A 20003-nucleotide genomic window follows, 5' to 3' on the forward strand; every position below is an offset into this window, starting at 1 on the left:
TGGGAAATGAGGCAAGAGAAAGCAAGATATATAATTTTAAAAAGCAGAATAATAATTTTATATTACATTATATATCCCTTTACCATTTCTCCTTATGATCTTGGTTCTATCTAGCATGGCTAGGTGGCTTTGTAAGACCAAATGATCTGCCTTTCTGCGGCTGTTACCTTAATGATCAAGCAGTTCAAAGTAATATCACATGCAATGTTGTGGCCTAGTTAGGAGTTCTTTCAGTGTTGATGCAGAGGGCTTTTGGTTCAAGACCCGCTGTAGAGACTTCAGCAATATTGTCTCATTTGACAATCCACAACAGTACTGGGGGAGTCCTACATTGTCTAAGGAGCTGCTTTTCAGATAAGAGCAGATGTGCCTTTTTCTAATGTAATCCTGTCTGTTTCGCAGCCAAATGCAAAAGACTGGTCTTGTCTTGAAGGAGAGCAGGGAATTATCACTAGTGTCCTGCTTAACATTTGCCCCATTTAACATTAAGAATATTAATCAATAATAAGTATGTTTCCTAGTTCTGATGAAAAGCCATTGATCTGAAACTTTATGTCTGCCCTTCTTTCTACAGACTTGACCAGCGTACTGTCTCAGTCTCTGATTTTATTTCCAATTTCTGGCCTCTGCAGTTTTTTGTTTTTCAACAATTATCAAAGCTTTGTGTATAGGAGTGCCCTCATATAAACTGGTTGCAGCACATCCTACAATACCATTACTGGATTCCTACAAAGACACTTCATTGACTGTTAATCAGGCATAGGTCAAGCATGGTGGTATATAGTGTAAATGTGAGTTCGATGTAAAGCAACAATAAGCTTCATCACTTACTGGAAGGAGAGGCACAGGGGGGCGAAGATAGCTTTGGTGGTCCCCAGCCTTTCATGTTGTAAGCTGAAACACGAACGTAGTACAGAACACCCTGATGGTGAGAGACATATTATTATAAAAGTTGTTCAAGAACAAGCAGAAACAGACTATTCAGCCCCTGGTATCGATTCCATCATTTAATTAGATCACAATTTTTTTTTACCACAGCATCACATTCCCGAGCTAACCCCATGAATTTCTTCCCATCCAAAAATCTATCAATCACTATCTTGAATATACTCAGTGACTAAGAATCCACAGACCTCTTGGGTACAGAATTCCAATTCTGAATAAAGACATTCCTTCTTATTCGCATTCTGAATGGGTCCCTCTTATTTTGAGATTGTAATCTCTGGTTCTAGATCTCCCAACAAGGACAGATATCATCCCCGTATGTGCCTCTTTGACTCTAAGTGCCTTGAATACCAGTTATGTATTTATCACTGAGATCATATCTCTTTCTTCTGAACTCAAGAGAACAAAATCCAGACTGTTTACTTTTGCCTCAGAGAAAACACTCCATCCCAGATATCACTCTACTTGACACCTATAAAGTATTATTCCATCAGTTTTTGCTGGGTTCCATGTCAGGTCAGTATTTCAATGTTGATAATGAGGAAAGGGAAATAGTTACTGAGAAAAGGCAGTTGTCAGGAGTAGAATTGGGAGAGGGAATATTTGGGGACAGATGGAGAGTTGGATTATGGTCAGAGCAGAGGGCAATGCTTCTAATTTCTAAGCTTTCTTAAAAGCCAGAAAATTTACCCCAACAAGTGAAAAATGTTGATTGCAGCAGGGACCCCAAATGCCAATTAAAAGAAAGGTGGTGAGCTAGAGTTAGATAGCAGAGTAATAAACCCTTTGGCCCACTGAGTGCACACCAACTAACAAGCATCATTTACAGTATTCACATTTCATTCTCCCTACATTCCCATTAATTCCTCATAGTTCTACCACTTACCTACAGGCTAGGGGCAATGCACAGTAGCCAATTACCTACCAACCTGAATATCTTTGGAAAAACCCAGAGAAGGCTATAGGGAGAAAATCTAAACTCTGTTTAGGGAGTACTACGACAGATAGGCAACAGCTCCACTAGTTGCATTACTGTTCATAAGCTGATAAGAATAGACCATAAGACGATAAGGAGCAGAATTAGGCCATCAGGCCCATCAAATCTGCTGCACCATTCCATCACAGCTGATTTATTAACCCTATTCTCTTGCCTTCTCCTGTAACCTTTGACACCCTCACTAATCAAGAACCTGTCAACTCAATGACTTGACAATGAACTCCACAGATTCACCACCTTCTAGCTACAGAAATTCCTCCTCATCTCTGTTCTAAAGGGACATCCTTGTATTCTGTGGCTGTGCCCTCTGGTCCCAGACTCCTCCACTACAGGAAACATCCTCTCCATTTTCACTCTATCTGGGCCTTTCAATATTTGATAGTTCAAGGAGATAACCCATCATTCTTCTAAACTCCAACGAGTACTTTAACCCTTTCATCCCTGGGATCATTCTCATGAACCTCATCTGGATTCTCTCCAATGCCAGTATATTCTTTTCTCTCTAAGGGAGATGAGTGTCCCTGATGATACGTGGGAGAGGATCCTGTCAGAGATAGGAATTAAAAATTTTTAGTGATTGCAACCAGAATTGAAATTTGGACAAAATGACATGATCAGACTGCTTGGCATATAACTGTTACCTCTTACTGTTAAAGAGTAGGTGATTATTATATTTAAATTAGACAAGAACTATTTTTAAAGAAAGCACTTGATTTATTTTCAGTGCTCAGGAACGGGGAGAGTGCTTCTGACTCTACTCCCCCACCCCCCCACGGCACATCTCTAGGGTGCTGCCACTACCCTTCTGCTAATCATGGTCTTTCCTCACGCTGCAGTTGGTTCAGTTCCCACACCTCCACCTCTCACCTACCAACCAAGTGAAACCAGCCTCAAATTATCCCGTCCTTTACAAGTACTCTGACAGGAAATAAGAAATAAGAAATAAGCAATAAGCAACAAGATAGTGATTACAGAATATTTGCTATAAAGTATTTTTATGACTATTTTCTGATTTCCTCCTCTCCTAAGAGGTCTTAATTTTACAGTTCCATGATTGTTTTTCCCTCTGGCACTCTCTCCAAAGGCAGGAGCAAGAACCCTGAATGACAATTCACTTCTTCACTGAAGATCATTTATACTCTCTCCAGCTCGCTCACATATCTCCATCCCAAAAATTCAGAAACAGTCGGTGGTTACCTCTGTTTTCTGATAAAGATTTTATCTTCCTTTGACACCATCTGGAGCTCCAGATGGTGCTTTGCCTCCAACTACTTTGAGGCACTGATTGCTCTTTGTTCAAGTATATATATATGTGCTTTAAAAGAGAAGTATTCGATGACATTACAGACCAATCAAGTGAGCTTGAGTACTTACTTCAGAAAGATTCCTCCACCAGATACATCTTCACCTTTCAGCATGTTGCAAGGATCATTCCCCTGTGCCCACCAGCTAACCTCTTCTTATGGCTTTTCCTTACAACCCATAGGAAATGCAACTTGCCTTTTCACCTTTTTCTTTCCTTTTCTCTCCATCCAGGGACCCTAACAGTCTTTCCAGATGAAGCTGTAATTCTCTTTCACTTTCCTAATCTAAGGAAGTATTGGATGACATCACATCAAAGTTGCTGGTGAACGCAGCAGGCCAGGCAGCATCTCTAGGAAGAGGTACAGTCGACGTTTTGGGCCGAGACCCTTCGTCAGGACTAAATGAAAGAAGAGCTAGTAAGAGATTTGAAAGTGGGAGGGGGAAGGGGAGATCCAAAATGATAGGAGAAGACAGGAGGGGGAGGGATGGAGCCAAGAGCTGGACAGGTGATTGGCAAAAGGGATATGAGAGGATCATGGAACAGGAGGCCCAGGGAGAGATGGATAATGCTCTTAAAGATAGTGGAATCAAAGGTTATGGGGATAAGGCAGGAACTGGATACTGATTGTGGATGATCAGCCATGATCATAGTGAATGGCGGTGCTGGCTCGAAGGGCCGAATGGCCTACTCCTGCACCTATTGTCTACTGAGAAGGAAAAGGTGGGGGGGGGGAACCCAAAGGATGGGCGAGGGGTATAGTCAGAGGGACAGAGGGAGAAAAAGGAGAGAGAGAAAGAATGTGTGTATATAAATAAATAACGGATGGGGTACGAGGGGGAGGTGGGGCATTAGCGGAAGTTAGAGAAGTCAATGTTCATGCCATCAGGTTGGAGGCTACCCAGATGGAATATAAGGTGTTGTTCCTCCAACGTGCGTGTGGCTTCATCTTTACAGTAGAGGAGGCCGTGGATAGACATATCAGAATGGGAATGGGATGTGGAATTAAAATGTGTGGCCACATGTAAAATGTATGGATAACATCACAGTTGCTTCTCAATCTAGGGTACTGATTTTGGTGTTCACAATGTGGTCTCATTTACATCAGCGAAACCAAATGCAGAATGAGTGATCACTTTATGGAGAATTTGCATTCAGTCAACAGGGGCAACCCTGAGCTTCCTGTTGCCTGCCATTCTGATTCCCCATCCCACTTCTACACTGACCTATCAACCTGTGGCCTCCTATACAGTCATAGTGACACTCAATGCAAGAGTCATAGAGAGATACAGAATAGAAACTGGCCCTTCAGCCACTGAGTTCATGCTTATCATTCGATTAGTTGTATTTGATGTTTAGAAATGTTAAAAGGCCGCAAAATTATAACCTGCAGTAATTTCAAATAGGAAATTCAAATTCCTCTAATGATTGCATCCTAGTTTTGTTTGACTATCACCTTGTCTCCTCATGCTGACCGGGACTGCCATGGTATAAAGACTGGGAATTTGTTAAATGTGTTTATAGAGTCATGGAGTCATAGAACACTACAGCACAGAAACAGGCCCTTTGGCCCTTATAGTCCATGCAGAACTATTATACTGTCTAGTCAGCTGAACGTCGCCAAACTACTTATCCTTCAGGGAAAAGTTCTTCTGCACCAACACCTTTGACTACAAGTCCATCAGGCAGTTATCAATGTGTAACATCCTGCAGACACTGTAGGAAAAGGACTTGATGGACACAGTGGGGTGATTCCTTGAGTAGACTGTCCAGGCCATCAGCAGAATGCTTCTTCGCCAGACCTCACCAACAGACACCAAGACCCTGAGAGCTGGCAGTGAGAGGGACCCTCCCTGTCAGATCCTTCCTGCATGCCTGGAGCATCACTCCCACCATGCACTGCCCACAGGATGACTGTAGTGGGGAAGAGACAGTACCTCACCTCTTTGTGCACTATGGGTTTATGAAGAGGGCGTGGAGAAAGATGCAAGGACCTGTGTTGTGATTCATCTCGGCAGCTACATGACAGAGGATGTGTTGATCTATGTGCTGTTCCCAAAGGCACACACACACAGACAAATATCAAGTGCTGCTTGTGGATAATTAATTATTTAATGATACAGTGCAGAGTTCTTTCCAGCCCCTCAAACCATGCTGCCCCAGCAACCCCTGACAAACCTGATTAACCCTAACCTAATCACAGGTGAATTAACAATGGCCAATTAACCTACCTTGTACATTTTTGGACTGTGGAAGAAAACCAGAGGACCCAGAGAAAACCCATGCATTCCATGGGGAGGACATATAGAGGTTCCATACAGAATGGCATTGGAATTTGATTCTGAACTCCAGAATGGCCCAAGCTGTAATAGTGTTGCACTGACTGCTTCACTACTGTGGTGCCCTTCAGAGGAGGTTGCCAGAAGTGAGGTTAATAGTCAATGTCTAGGACCTGAACCCAATGTCATACTAAGTTAAAATGTCTTGATATTTTAAGCAAGCTCAATAAACAGTCAATGTATAAGGTAAGACATATGGGAATGAAATGGGTCGCAATGATAATTGATAATTCATCTTCAGGATGAGAGTGTTTAACAACCTAACTCTGGTATTAATTGATATTATCATCACTGATTCGGTGAAAGATGCCCCTTGGTTTGCCTGAAAATTGTTGGCCTGCCAGCATATCGAGAATGCTGCTGACTGGCATATTTCAGGTTGCAGGAGTATGTGCTAAGGGACGCACTGAAGCTTGGTGCAACCACAAGAGCTCAGTGGGGAAGGACCATAGGACAGGATTCTTCTGCTACTGCAAAGGGGCAGGCTGGTTGAGTGAGGAAGCACCTTAATTATTACAGCATCCCAGGTGGTCACATGGGTTATTGATGTGTAGGAATTTAATAGAACAGTACAGAGAGTATTGACTATGAACGTAAAGAATAAAAAGTCAGTACATAGTTTATTCTTGTACATATTTTTGTAAGGGGGTTTCGTCTCTTATGTTACTGTGTAGGCTAATTAAAATGACTTCTTTGTTATGTTATACTTGGGAATGCTTCCTTGTTATGTTAAATGCTGAGAAAGCCCTCCCACTAGCAGTTTGTTCAATCACATTACTGATAAGAAGGTGTTATGAACTGATTGGGATAGTTGTTATGTTTTTGGTGTATCCGTAAGAAACTGTATGCGTGGGGTTTTGGGGCAGAAGGCGGGAGAGGGAGACAGAGGATGGACCAGGTGCTGTGAGTCCGCTAAAGGGACGGAGACGGACTTGTGTGGAGCGTCTGGTCGACCACCGTTGTTGGTCCCAGGCGGCCGATCGAGGTGGTCCGAGAGGTCGCAGGGTGAAGAAGAAGGGTCCTGAGCTCCAACTGTTTGTGCACGAAGAGATTGAACTTTGATAAGTGTGGCGCCTTTTATTTTCCTTTTATATTTTATTCTCTATTAATTATATAGTTCCAGTAATATCTATAAACTGTAAATCATTTAATCGTATCTGGTGTATTGTCTGTTATTTGGGCGGGGTGGGGTACATCACACAGCATCCACACAAACTAATTACCCAGTTTGGCGGGGCCGAGGGCCGTTTCCCTAGACGACAGCGAGCCGAGTGACCCTGAGGCTGGCCAGGGGGGGCTACATTTTTTATGAATAAAATTTATTTTGAAGAAAAAAAAATTCCTCCCAGTCTCATTTTGCACCAGGACCATAGCACTCCACACCCCTCTCATCCATGTACCTATCCAAATTTCTCTTAAATGTTGAAATCAAACCTGCATCTACCACTTCCACTGGCAGCTCATTCCACACTCTCACCACTCTCTGAATGAAGAAGTTCCCTTCATGTTTCTCCTAAATATTTAACCTTCCATCCTTAACCCATGACTTCTAGTTCTAGTCTCACCTAACCTCAGTGGAAAAAAGCCTGCTTGCATTTATCCTGTCTACATCTCTCATAATTTTCTATACCTCTATCAAATCCCTCCTCGTACCCATAAGCATTAGGGAATAAAATCTTAATCTACTTCAACCTTTCCCTATAACTCAGGTTGTTAAATCCTGGCAATACCTTTGTAAATCTGTAGAAGCCCAGAGAGTCGCCTTCACCTTGTCTGTTAGAACAACCTCATGCCTTCTTTGAGCCCTCCTGATTTTCTTCTTAAGTGTTCTCTTGCATTTCTTATACTCAAGTAACTCATTTGTTCCTTGCTGCCTATACCTGGTATGCATCTTTTTCTTCTTCTTAACCAGGGTGTCAATATATCTCAAAACCCAATGTCCCTAAACCTGTTAACCTTGCCTTTTATTCTGACAGGAACATACAAATTTTGTACTCTCGAAATTTCCCTTTTGAAGGCCTCCCACTTACAAGTACACTTTAGCCAGAAAAAACCTGTCCCAATCCACACATGCCAGATCCTTTCTGATATCATCAAAATTATTCTGTAAGGTTTTCTCAAACATTATATAATGGCCCTACTGGAGACAGGCAACACTGGACTTCCTATTGGGAATGAGGGTGGGCAAGTGACTGTCGTGCCCTTTGGAACCAGTGATCATAATTCTCTTAGTTTTAAAATAGTTATGGAAAAAGGTGGGTCTGGTCCACAGATTAAACTCATAAAGTGGGAGACTTTTAAGAATGATATAGGGAGAGTTCAGGAACAGTACATTCCTGTTAGCATGAAGGACAAGGCTGGCAAAGTTAGGGAACTCTGGATTACGAGGGATATTGAGGTACGCTCAGGGAAAAAAAAAGAGGTAAACAGTATGTCAGGTATAGGCAGGTGGGATCATGCAGAACCCTTAAGTATTAGAGATGCATAAATAAATAAGAGGGCATCAGGACAGCAAAAATACATGAGATAGCATTGGCAAATATGATAAAGAAGAATCCTAAGATTCTGCTAAGTATATTAAGAGTAAAAGGGTAGGTAGGTTGAGAGTAGATCCACAGAAGGATCAGGATGGTATTCTATGTGTGGAACCAAGGAAAATGGGATAGACCTTAAATGAATACTCCTCTATATTTACCATGGAGAAGGTCATGGAAGCCGAACAATTAAGGGAAATGAATAGTGATGTATTGGAACATTTCCACGATACAACAAAGTAGGTGCTGGTGGTCTTAATGCATATTAAAGTGGTAAATCCTCTGGGGCTGATGTATATACTAAGACATTGTGGGAAGTTAGGGAAAAATACAGGGGTAGAGATATTTGCATTATATTTAGGCACGGGTGAGGTCCTGGAAGATTGGAAGATGGCTAATGTTGTGCCTTTATTTAAGAAGAGCACAAGAACAACTGTAGCAGAATTACTAGAAGGGGTTCTGAGGGGCAGGATCTGCTAAACTGAAACCAATCTGCTGTATATGGTTTGTATTTCTCCATTCCTTGCCTGTTCATGTGCCTATCTAAATGGCTTTAAAACATTACTATCACCTCTGTTCTACCACCTCTCCTGACAGCTCATTCCAGGCACCTACCACAATGTATAAATACTGGCTTTGAAACTTTCCCTTAAACCTTGCCCTTCTCATGTTAAATTTTATGGTATCTCACATTTCTACTCAGGGAAAAAGATTCTGACTACCACCTTATGTATGTCTCTCAATTTTTTAAACTAAAAAAATAAAACTTTCAGTTTACAGATACATTTACATTTCTTCCTCTCACAGATATCAGCTATCAGAACACTTCCATCAAAATATAGACATCACCCCAACATCTTATACAAAAGCCCTTATTAGTATAGCAGATAAGTTTACATCTACATACTGCAGAAATGGTTGCCATGTTTTATGAAAACTATTTATTTTTGAGTGTATCATACATGTCAAAAAGTCCAAATGAATGTATTCCATGATTACTTTACGCCAACCAAAAAGTCCAGGGGCCTTATCGGATATCCAGCAAAGTAAAATATTTTTCCTCACACAAAAAGTCAGGATGTTAAAAAGTTTTTTCTGATGTGCATTAATAATATGACTGCTGGATAAGCCAAAGAGAAAAGACACTGGGTCCAGTTCAAGCTCCATCTTCAGAATCGTTTCCATTTCACCCAAAATATCACTCCAGTATGTCTGAAGCTTGGGACAAGTCCAAAAACAGTGGGTGGAAGTTCCAGTATTTACTTCACATTTGGAACACATTGGAGAAACCCCCGTCTTAAATTTCGAGAGACGATCAGGAGTCACCTGGGCTCTATGCAGAATTTTGAGTTGCAATGCTTTAGTTCTATTACAAACTGACATTTACTTTGCATTATCACAGATGTCTTCCCATGTCTCAGCTGTAATTTCTACTCCCAGCTCTTCCTCCCAGACCTTCCCCAGCTGCTCAGCCTCTTCACAAGAACATTCCCTCAGGATGCTGTAAAAAGTACTAATGGAGACTTCACCCTTAGAACCAAACACCCTCTTTTCTATGTCAGAACTATAGAAATCAGTTAACAATGATGTTTTTTTCTGTATATAATCTCTTATCTGAAAGAAACAAAAAAGATCCTTGTTGGGTATGTAAAATTTCTGTACTATTTGACTAAAAGACATCATCGTTCCTTCATCAAACAAATCTAGATGGAAAATACCCTTAGAAATCTAAAGTTTAAATCCAGAATCCATTATGCCAGGCTGAAAATCTGGACTGCCGGTTACTGGAGTACAGGGCAATATTTTCGCTGCGTTGCCGTCAATTTGTCGCACCGCCCTCCAAGCCCTGACTGTATTAATTGTTATTGGATTGCGACAATATTCCTTAACTACTTTCATCTTATTGAGGAAAAGCAAATTAATAAGAGGGCATTTTGCATGTGAAGCTTCAATGTCTAGCCAAATTGAGGAGGGGTCCCTGCAAACCCAGTCAACCACATAAGATAAAAAGGAACTTAACTGATATTTTTTGATGTCTGGAAAATCCAGACCCCCTAGACTACTGGGAAGCTGCAACTTAGACATTTTAATACAGGGTCTTTTTTTGTTCCAAGTGAAAGAAACAAACCAGCCATTTATTTATTTTTTGGGTAAAAACGACTGGAATCATTCGTATTGGGTAGAGCGGATGAGGAAGAATGTTCATTTTGAGCAAGGATATTCAGCCAAGCCAAGAAATGGGAAGAGTGCTCCATCGCTCAAGATCCTGTTTGATTTTGTCAAATAACTGTGTAAAGTTAGCTTTGAACAATTGATCAAACGTAGGTGTGATAAATATGCCTAAGTAAACAAAACCTGTCTGTGACCATTTAAAGGGGAAAACACCCTGAGTGTCAGGTACCTGCTGCAGATTCCCCAGAGGCATTGCCTCTGATTTAGTAAAGTTTATTTTATAACCTGAAAAGGCGCTAAATGAATTGATGCATTGTAAAAGGTGGTGCACTGATATAGCAGGGTTTGATAAGAAAATTAGAACATCATCCGCATACAATGTTATTTTATGTGACTTTAGTCCTACGTCTGGAGCAGATATTTTGGGGTCTCGCAGAATAGCCTCAGGCAATGGCTCAATCACTAGTGTGAAAAGTAGTGGTGATAAAGGGCAGCCCTGCTGGCTGCCCCTCAGAATACTAAAATTATCCGACCTAATGCCATTAGTGAGATTCACAGCCAAAGGATCATTATAAAGAACCTTCACCTGCTTAATAAAATTATTGCCCAAACCAAATCGTTCTAAAGTGAAAAAAAGACACGGCCATTCAACACGACCAAAGGCCTTTTCTGCATCTAAGGAAAGCACCAAGCCATCCACTGCCTGTTGCTGACATGCCTGAATCACATTAAGTAATCTTCTGATATTGTTAGATGATCTACGGCCTTTTATAAAACCCGCTTGAACCTCTTTCATGATAAAAGGTAAAACAGTTTCTAATTGCAACGCTAAGGCTTTAGATAAGATTTTAAAGTCAACATTTAACAATGAAATAGGCCTATAGGCAGTGGGCCAAGTGGTTAAGGCTAGCGATCTGAAGGTCGTGAGTTCGAGCCTCAGCTGAGGCAGCGTGTTGTGTCCTTGAGCAAGGCACTTAACCATACAGTGCTCTGCGATGACACTGGTGCCAAGCTGTATCGGCCCTTGCCCTTCCCTTGGACAACATCGGTGTTGTGGAGAGGGGAGACTTGCAGCATGGGCAACTGCCGGTCTTCCATACATCCTTGCCCAGGCCTGTGCCCTGGAGAGTGAAGACTTTCCAGGCGCATATCCATGGTCTCGTAAGACTAACGGATGCCTTAAGGCCTGTAGGAGGCACAGTCTTCACGGCTCTTTCCTTTCTTAAGAATTAGGGAGATAGCTTCTCTCAATGATAGTGGGAGACCACAATTAAATGCATGATTGAACATCTTTAGCGTAGGATCTGATAATAATCCTGTGAACTCTTTATAGAATTCACTAGTGACCCATCAGGACCAGGGGCCTTCCCACTTTGGAGCTGTCTCACAGCTTCCAGTATCTCATGTATACATAACAAAGCATTGAGGAGGGACTCTTGTTCAGAAGAAATGCCTAGGAGATCTGAATTCCTGAAAAAGGACTCCATCCTAGATTGTCCATTATTACATTGCCCAGATTGATACAATTTAGAATAAAGATTCTTAAACACAACAATAATCATTTTAGAATTACTAGTGAGGGCTCCTGTCCCATAACTAATTGAAGCAATAGTCTGAGAGGCATTTTTCTTTCTAGCTACATAAGCCAAATATCTACCTGGTTTTTTACCATGTTCAAACAATCGTTGTTTAGCAAATGTTAATTTTCTTTTGGCTGCTTGTGTAAAAGAGTTTAGTGTACAGCGTAGGGCTGTGATATTCTGTAACTTGGCTGCAGAAGGCTTATTAATATAATCCTTTTCAGTTGCTGCAAGCCTTGCTTCCACTAGGCGCTGCTGTCGCTTCTTACTAGTAGAGGAGGAGATAATTAATCCCCTTGCATAGGCCTTAACGGTTTCCCAGAGCATCGATGGAATACTAGTTGATTTGGAATTAATAGATAGGAGAGTTTTAAATTCGGAAGTAAAGTAGTCTATAAATTTATTGTCTTTTAGAATAAAAGGATTCAGCCTCCAATGTCTAGATCGTGCTGAATTATCTTTGGGCTTAATATTTAAATATACTGCTGCATGGTCAGAAATAGCGATATTTCTAATTGTGCAGGATACAACTAAATCTAGGAGCGTTTTGGGGGTTAGAAAAAAGTCTACTCTGGTAATAACACTAGTGTGGATTAGAAAAAAATGTGAAGTCTTTGTCTGAGGGATGTTACAACCTCAAGACATCCACAAGTCCTAGTTCTCCACATAAGCCCATGATTTGTTTGAACTGTGAGGAGAGCAATGGGGGACCACTAGGCACTCTGTCCATCAATGGGTCCATGAGACAATTATGTTTTGTACTGAAAAGCTTGTAAGTTTGGAAAAAGCATCTATTAGGAATTTGAGAGGATGAGCTGGAGGGCAGTCTCTCATAATTTTATATATTTCTGTCAGATTACATCTCAGTCTCCAATGTTCTAATGAAAGTTAATTCAAATTTGTCTTATAGCTAATACTCTCTAATCTAGCCAATATCCTAATGAACCTCTTCTATACCCTTTCTAAAGCCTCTTTATCTTCCTTATAGTGTATAGTACACACAATACTTCAAATGTGGTTTAACTAAAGATTTATGCAGCTGAAACATGACTTGTCAACTTTTATACTCAGTGCTCCAACTCATGAAGGCTAGCATGCTGTATGGCTTCTTTATTTTCCTATCCACTTATGTTGCCACTTTGAAAGAACAATAGATGTACACTCCAATATCCCTCTGTACATGAATGTTCCTAAGGTTCCTGTACTTCTACAGCTTCTGCATCATCTTATAGCAGTTTGGATTAAGTTTCATCTGCCATTTCTTCACTCTGATGTCTTAACTGATCTATATCCTGCTGTATCATTTGACAATGTCCCTTGCTATGCATAACTCCATAAACTATCATGTCATTTGCAAACTCATTGACCAAACCATCTATATTTGCATCTAATTCATTAATATATTTTTCAAACAGATTCTTGTGGAACACTGCTGGGCAAAGTCCTCCAGTCACAAAAACACCTCTCATCTTATATGAGCAAGCCAATTTTGGATCCAATTTATCAGATCAATTTGGCTTAATCTGGATTAGTGTACAATGAGGGAGCTTGTCAAATGTAGTATTAAAGTCCATGTGCATACAACATCCACACTGTCTTACTAACATCAGTCATTTTCATCACCTCCTCTAAAAAATCATGCAAATTTATGAGCTAGGACCTCTCCTGCACAGAGCCATGCTGACTATCCAGAATAAGTTCATGCTTTTCCAAATGCAAGTAAATACTGTCCCTGGACTCTTCTCCAGTAGCTTCCTTTCTGATGATGTAGAGCTCAATGGCCGATTATTTCCTGGTTTGTTCCTGTTGCTCTTCAACAAAGCAACAACACTGGCTATTCTCTAGTCATCCGGTATCTAGACCGTGGCTAAAGGTGATACAAAAATCTTTGTTAAGGCTCTAGCAATAACCTCCCTTGCTTCTCTGAGCATTATTGGCTAGATTGCACCATGTCTTGGGGACTTATCCAGATGTTTTCCAAAACACCCAACACCTCTTCCTTCTTAATAGCAACCTGCTGTGGAATATCAACAGACAAAGAACATTGAACCATTCAGCACAGGACCAGGCTCTTTGACCCACAATGTTGTGCTGAACTGATTAAGCTAGTAATCAAATAGTTTACTAAGGTAAACCCTTCTCTCCACACAATATTCATATCCTTCCATTCTCTGTACATCCATATGCCTATCTAAGTGCCTCTTGAACACCTCTATCGTGCTCAACACCACTACCATCCCTGATAGCGCATTCCAGGCAACTGTCATTCTTTACAAAAAGCTAGTCCTGTACATTTCCTTTGAATGTACTCCCTGTCACACTAAATTAATGCCCTCTAGCATCAGATATTTTGACTCTGGTAAAAATGATACTGGCTGCATACTCTATCTATAATCTAATAAACCTCAAGAGAATTTCTCCTCAGCCTCCACCACTCAGAGAAAACAAGCCAGCACTTTCCTGAACTCACCATCGTCCATGTCTTCCTCCTTGGCAAATACTGAAGCAAAAAAGGACTTTGTTCACTTCCTCTGGCTTTACACATAAACTCCCTTACCTGCCACTCCATGAGCCCCTGCATCCAGCACATCATTAGCTGTAACTTCCGTCATCTTCAACGGGATCCTATCACCAAATACATCTTAAACTCCCCTCTACTCTCCGCCTTCTGCTGAGATCACTCTTCTTGTTATTCTCTTGTTCATTCGTCCCTCTCCACTAATCTCCTTCCTGGCACTTGGCCCTGCAAATGGAAGAAGTGCTACACCCTCCTATTCACCGCCTCTCACCTCTGTTCAGGGCCCCAAACAGTTCTTCTAGCTGAGGCAACACTTCACCTGCAAATCTGTTGGCGCCATCTATTGTATCCAGTGCTCCTGATGGGGCCCCCTAAACTTTGATGAGATCTGACGTAGATTGAGAGACTGCTTTGTCGAGCATCTTCACTCCTTCTGCAGCAAGCAGGATTCCCTGATGCAAACCATTTTAATTCCAATCTCCTCATTCCTATTCCGACATGTCCATCCCTGGCCTCCTCTACTGACATAATAAGGCCACTCTCAGGTTGGAGAAGCAACACCTCATATCTTGTCTGGGTAGCCTCCAACCTGATGGCATGAACATCGATTTCTCCAACTTCCAATGACTTTTCCCCTTCACCATTCTCTCTTCTTCCAGTCCTCACTCTGGCACCCCTCTTACCTCTTCTCTTCTCCTTACTTGCCTATCACCTGCCACTGGTGCCCCTCCTCCTTCGTTTTCTACCACGATCCACCCTCCTCTCCTATCAGATTTTTTTCTCTTCAGCCTTTTACCTTTTCCACCAATCACCTCCTAGCTTCTCACTTCATCTGCCCCCTCCCCCACCCACTTGGCTTCACCTGTCACCTTCTAGCTTGTGTTCCTTCCCCTCTTTCCACCTTCTTATTCTGACTTCTTCCCCCTTCTTTTCCAGTCCTGATGGAGGGTCTCACCAAACATTGATTGTTTATTCTATTCCATAGATGCTGCCTGACCTGCTGAGTTCCTTTAACATTTTGTATGTGTTCCAGCATCGATAGAATTCTCTTGTATTTGTAACTCCCTTCTTTGACTGCTTTGTCCTTTCCCAAGCTACTGTATTGTTCTCTCCCTACATATATGAAATGCCTTGGAATTGTCCTTGCCAGGACATTTCATGGCCCCTTTAGTGTTCCCAATTTCTTGCATAGGTTAGACTGTAAGAACATAAGGCACTTTATCAGAATTCTTCCCATTTTCCTTTATATTTCTCAAGGGCTGTTCCCAATTTCAGTTTCCTACACCTTATATATGCTTCCTTTTGCATAGCTGATGTCATCTAAGGATTTTGAACCTTGCCATCCTTATCTTTCACCCTCACAGGAACATGCTGGTCCTGAACTCTAATCAAGTGACTTTAAAAATCTTTGACATACCTAATGTGGATTTACCCACCAAAAAACCTTCAACCTCTCTGTCATGTATGAACCACTGATGACCTGAAATATTGAAATGCCATTCCCTCCCATCTCTCAATCTAGTTTCTGTAATGGCTACAATATTGTAGTTCTATGTACTAATTCATGTTCTAAGCACACCTGCCTTACTCATTAAAATAAATAAACACTTCAGACCGTCAGTCTCACGATGTTCAATATCCTGGCTCTGCCTGTTTTTCTTTTTAGACTTACTTGACTTCAGCTCTACCTTCTGTTCAATCACTCCTCTTGCTGATCTACTACTCTAATCTCCACTCCCTGCCACACTTGTTCAGTACTAGCAAGCCTCCATAATCAAACCCCCACTTTAACTATATCCAATGAATTGGCCACCTCAGCCATCTGTGGCAATAAATTCTACAAATTCACCACCTTCCGGCTGAAGAAGCTCCTCCTCATCTCTGTTCTAAAGGGGTGTCCTGTTCTGAGACTGTGCCCTCTTGTTTTAGACTCTCAATAGTTCTGGAAGCATTCTCTCCATGTCCACTCTATCTAGGCCTTTCAATATTCATTAGGTTTCAATGAGATTCCCCCTCATTCTTCTAAACTCCAGTGGGTATGGGCCTGGAGATAACAAATGTTCCTAACACATTAACTCTTTCATTCCCAGGATTATTCTCGTAAACCTCCTCTGGACCCACTCCAGTGCCAGCACATCCTTTCTTACATATGGGGCCCACATCTGCTCACAATACTCAAAATGTGGTCTAACCAATGCCTTATAAGGATTTATCATTACATTCCTGCTTTTAGGCTTGTCAGAAGGGCAGTGTTATGATAATTGTGGGGGATTTTAACATGCGAGTAGATTGGAAAAATCAGGTCGGCACTGGATCTCAAGAGAGAGAATTTGTAGAATGTCTGCGAGATGGCTTTTTAGAACAGCTTGTTGTTGAGCCCACTAGGGGATCAGCTGTACTGGATTGGGTATTGTGTAATGAACCGGAGGTGATTGGAGAGATTGAGGTGAAGGAACCCTTAGGAGGCAGTGATCATAACATGATTGAGTTCACTGTGAAATTAGAAAAAGAGAAGCCGAAATCTAATGTGTCGGTGTTTCAGTGGAGTAAAGGAAACTACAGTGGCATGAGAGAGGAACTGGCCAAAGTTGACTGGAAAGAGACACTGGCGGGAAAGACGGCAGAGCAGCAGTGGCTGAAGTTTATGCGAGAAATGAGGAATGTGCAAGACAGGTATATTCCAAAAAAGAAGAAATTTTCGAGTGGAAAAAGGATGCAACCGTGGTTGACAAGAGAAGTCAAAGCCAAAGTTAAAGCTAAGGAGAGGGCATACAAGGAAGCAAAAATTAGTGGGAAGACAGAGGATTGGGAAGTCTTTAAAACCTTACAAAAGGAAACCAAGAAGATCATTAAGAGAGAAAAGATTAACTATGAAAGGAAACTAGCAAATAATATCGAAGAAGATACTAAAAGCTTTTTCAAGTATATAAAGAGTAAAAGACAGGTGAGAGTAGATATAGGACCGATAGAAAATGATACTGGAGAAATTGTAATGGGAGATGAGGAGATGGCAGAGGAACTGAACAAGTATTTTGCATCAGTCTTCACTGAGGAAGACAGCAGGATACCGGACACTCAAGGGTGGCAGGGAAGAGAAGTGTGCGCAGTCACAATTACGACAGAGAAAGTACTCAGGAAGCTGAATAGGCTAAAGGTCGATAAATCTCCTGGACCAGATGAAATGCACCCTCGTGTTCTGAAGGAAGTAGCTGTGGAGATTGTGGAGGCATTAGCGATGATCTTTCAAAAGTCGATAGATTCTGGCATGGTTCCGGAGGACTGGAAGGTTGCAAATGTCACTCTGCTATTTAAGAAGGGGGCAAGGAAGCAAAAAGGAAATTATAGGCCTGTTAGCTTGACGTCAGTGGTTGGGAAGTTGTTGGAGTCGATTGTCAAGGATGAGGTTACAGAGTACCTGGAGGCATATGACAAGATAGGCAGAACTCAGCATGGATTCCTTAAAGGAAAATCCTGCCTGACAAACCTATTACAATTTTTTGAGGAAATTACCAGTAGGCTAGACAAGGGAGATGCAGTGGATGTTGTATATTTGGATTTTCAGAAGGCCTTTGACAAGGTGCCACACATGAGGCTGCTTAACAAGATAAGAGCCCATGGAATTACAGGAAAGTTACATACGTGGATAGAGCGTTGGCTGATTGACAGGAAACAGAGAGTGGGAATAAAGGGATCCTATTCTGGTTGGCTGCCGGTTACCAGTGGTGTTCCACAGGGATCAGTGTTGGGGCCGCTTCTTTTTACATTGTACATCAACGATTTGGATTATGGAATAGAGGGCTTTGTGGTTAAGTTTGCTGACGATACGAAGATAGGTGGAGGGGCCAGTAGTGCTGAGGAAACGGAGAGTCTGCAGAGAGACTTGGATAGATTGGAAGAATGGGCAGAGAAGTGGCAAATGAAGTACAATGTTGGAAAGTGTATGGTTATGCACTTTGGCAGAAAAAATAAACGGGCAGACTATTATTTAAATGGGGAAAGAATTCAAAGTTCTGAGATGCAACGGGACTTGGGAGTCCTCGTACAGGATTCCCTTAAAGTTAACCTCCAGATTGAGTCGGTAGTGAAGAAGGCGAATGCAATGTTGGCATTCATTTCTAGAGGAATAGAGTATAGGAGCAGGGATGTGATGTTGAGGCTCTATAAGGCGCTGGTGAGACCTCACTTGGAGTACTGTGGGCAGTTTTGGTCTCCTTATTTAAGAAAGGATGTGCTGACGTTGGAGAGGGTACAGAGAAGATTCACTAGAATGATTCCGGGAATGAGAGGGTTAACATATGAGGAATGTTTGTCTGCTCTTGGACTGTATTCCTTGGAGTTTAGAAGAATGAGGGGAGACCTCATAGAAACATTTCGAATGTTAAAAGGCATGGACAGAGTGGATGTGGCAAAGTTGTTTCCCATGATGGGGGAGTCTAGTACGAGAGGGCATGACTTCAGGATTGAAGGGCGCCCTTTCAGAACAGAAATGCGAAAAAATTTTTTTAGTCAGAGGGTGGTGAATCTATGGAATTTGTTGCCATGGGCAGCAGTGGAGGCCAAGTCATTGGGTGTCTTTAAGGCAGAGATTGATAGGTATCTGAGTAGCCAGGGCATCAAAGGTTATGGTGAGAAGGTGGGACAGTGGGACTAAATAGGATAAAATGGATCAGCTCATGATAAAATGGCGGAGCAGACTCGATGGGCCGAATGGCCTACTTCTGCTCCTTTGTCTTATGGTCTTTATATTCTAGTGTAGAAACAAATGCTAACATTGCATTTGCCTTCCAACTCAATCTGTAAATTAACCTTTAGGGAATCCTGCACTAGGACTTGCAAGTCCCTTTGCACCACCAATTTCTGAATTCGCTCCCTGTATAGAATATAGACCATGCTCTTATTTCTTCTACCAAAGTGCATGATCATACATTTCCCTAAACTATATTCCATCTGCCACTTCTTTGCCCATTTTGCGAATCAGTCCAAGTTCTTTCCTAGACTCCTTGCTTTCTCAACACTACCTCCACCTATCTTTGTATCATCTGCAAACTTGGCCATAAAACCAGAATCAGAATAAATTCCACAAATTTATTACTAGTATATGTCGTGAAATTTGTTGTTTTGCAGCAGCAGTGCACTGCAATACATAATCATAAAAGCTATAAATTCCAATATGTAAATTTAATTAAATATGTAGTGCAAAAGGGGAAGAAAAATAGTGAGGTAGTGTTCATTGTCCATTCATAGATCTGATGGCAAAAACTGTTCCTGAAATGTTTAGTGTGTGTCTACAGACACACGTGCTTCCTTCTTGATGGCAGCAATGAGAGGAGTGCATGTCCTGGGTGTGGGGGTCCTTAGTCATGGATGGTGCCTTTTTGAGACCTCGTGTTTTGAAAATATCCTCAATGCTGGACAGTCTAGTGCCCACGACGGAGCTGGCTGACTTGACATCTTTCTGCAGATCTTTCCGATCCTGTGCAGTGTTCCCTCCATACCAGACAGTGATGCAACCATTTAGAATGTTTTCACAAGATCACAAGACAAAGGAGTAGAAGTAGGCCATTCGGCCCATCGAGTCTGCTCCACCACTCCACCACGAGCTAAGCTATTCTCCC

The 20003-nt window shown here is 41.7% G+C and overlaps 1 protein-coding gene across 1 annotated transcript in view; it reads right to left on the reverse strand.

The window, feature by feature from the left end:
- The window catches only part of LOC140204860 (ankyrin repeat and fibronectin type-III domain-containing protein 1-like), a 122761-nt gene that overhangs the window by 29320 nt on the left and 73438 nt on the right, over positions 1–20003 (reverse strand). Inside the window, exon 7 of the mRNA XM_072271735.1 lies at positions 832–922. Within this exon, the coding sequence (XP_072127836.1) occupies positions 832–922 (91 nt within the window). The remainder of the gene's footprint in view (positions 1–831; positions 923–20003) is intronic.

This window comes from Mobula birostris, chromosome 11, assembly GCF_030028105.1.
Source record: "Mobula birostris isolate sMobBir1 chromosome 11, sMobBir1.hap1, whole genome shotgun sequence".
Classification (NCBI taxonomy): Eukaryota; Metazoa; Chordata; class Chondrichthyes; order Myliobatiformes; family Myliobatidae; genus Mobula; species Mobula birostris.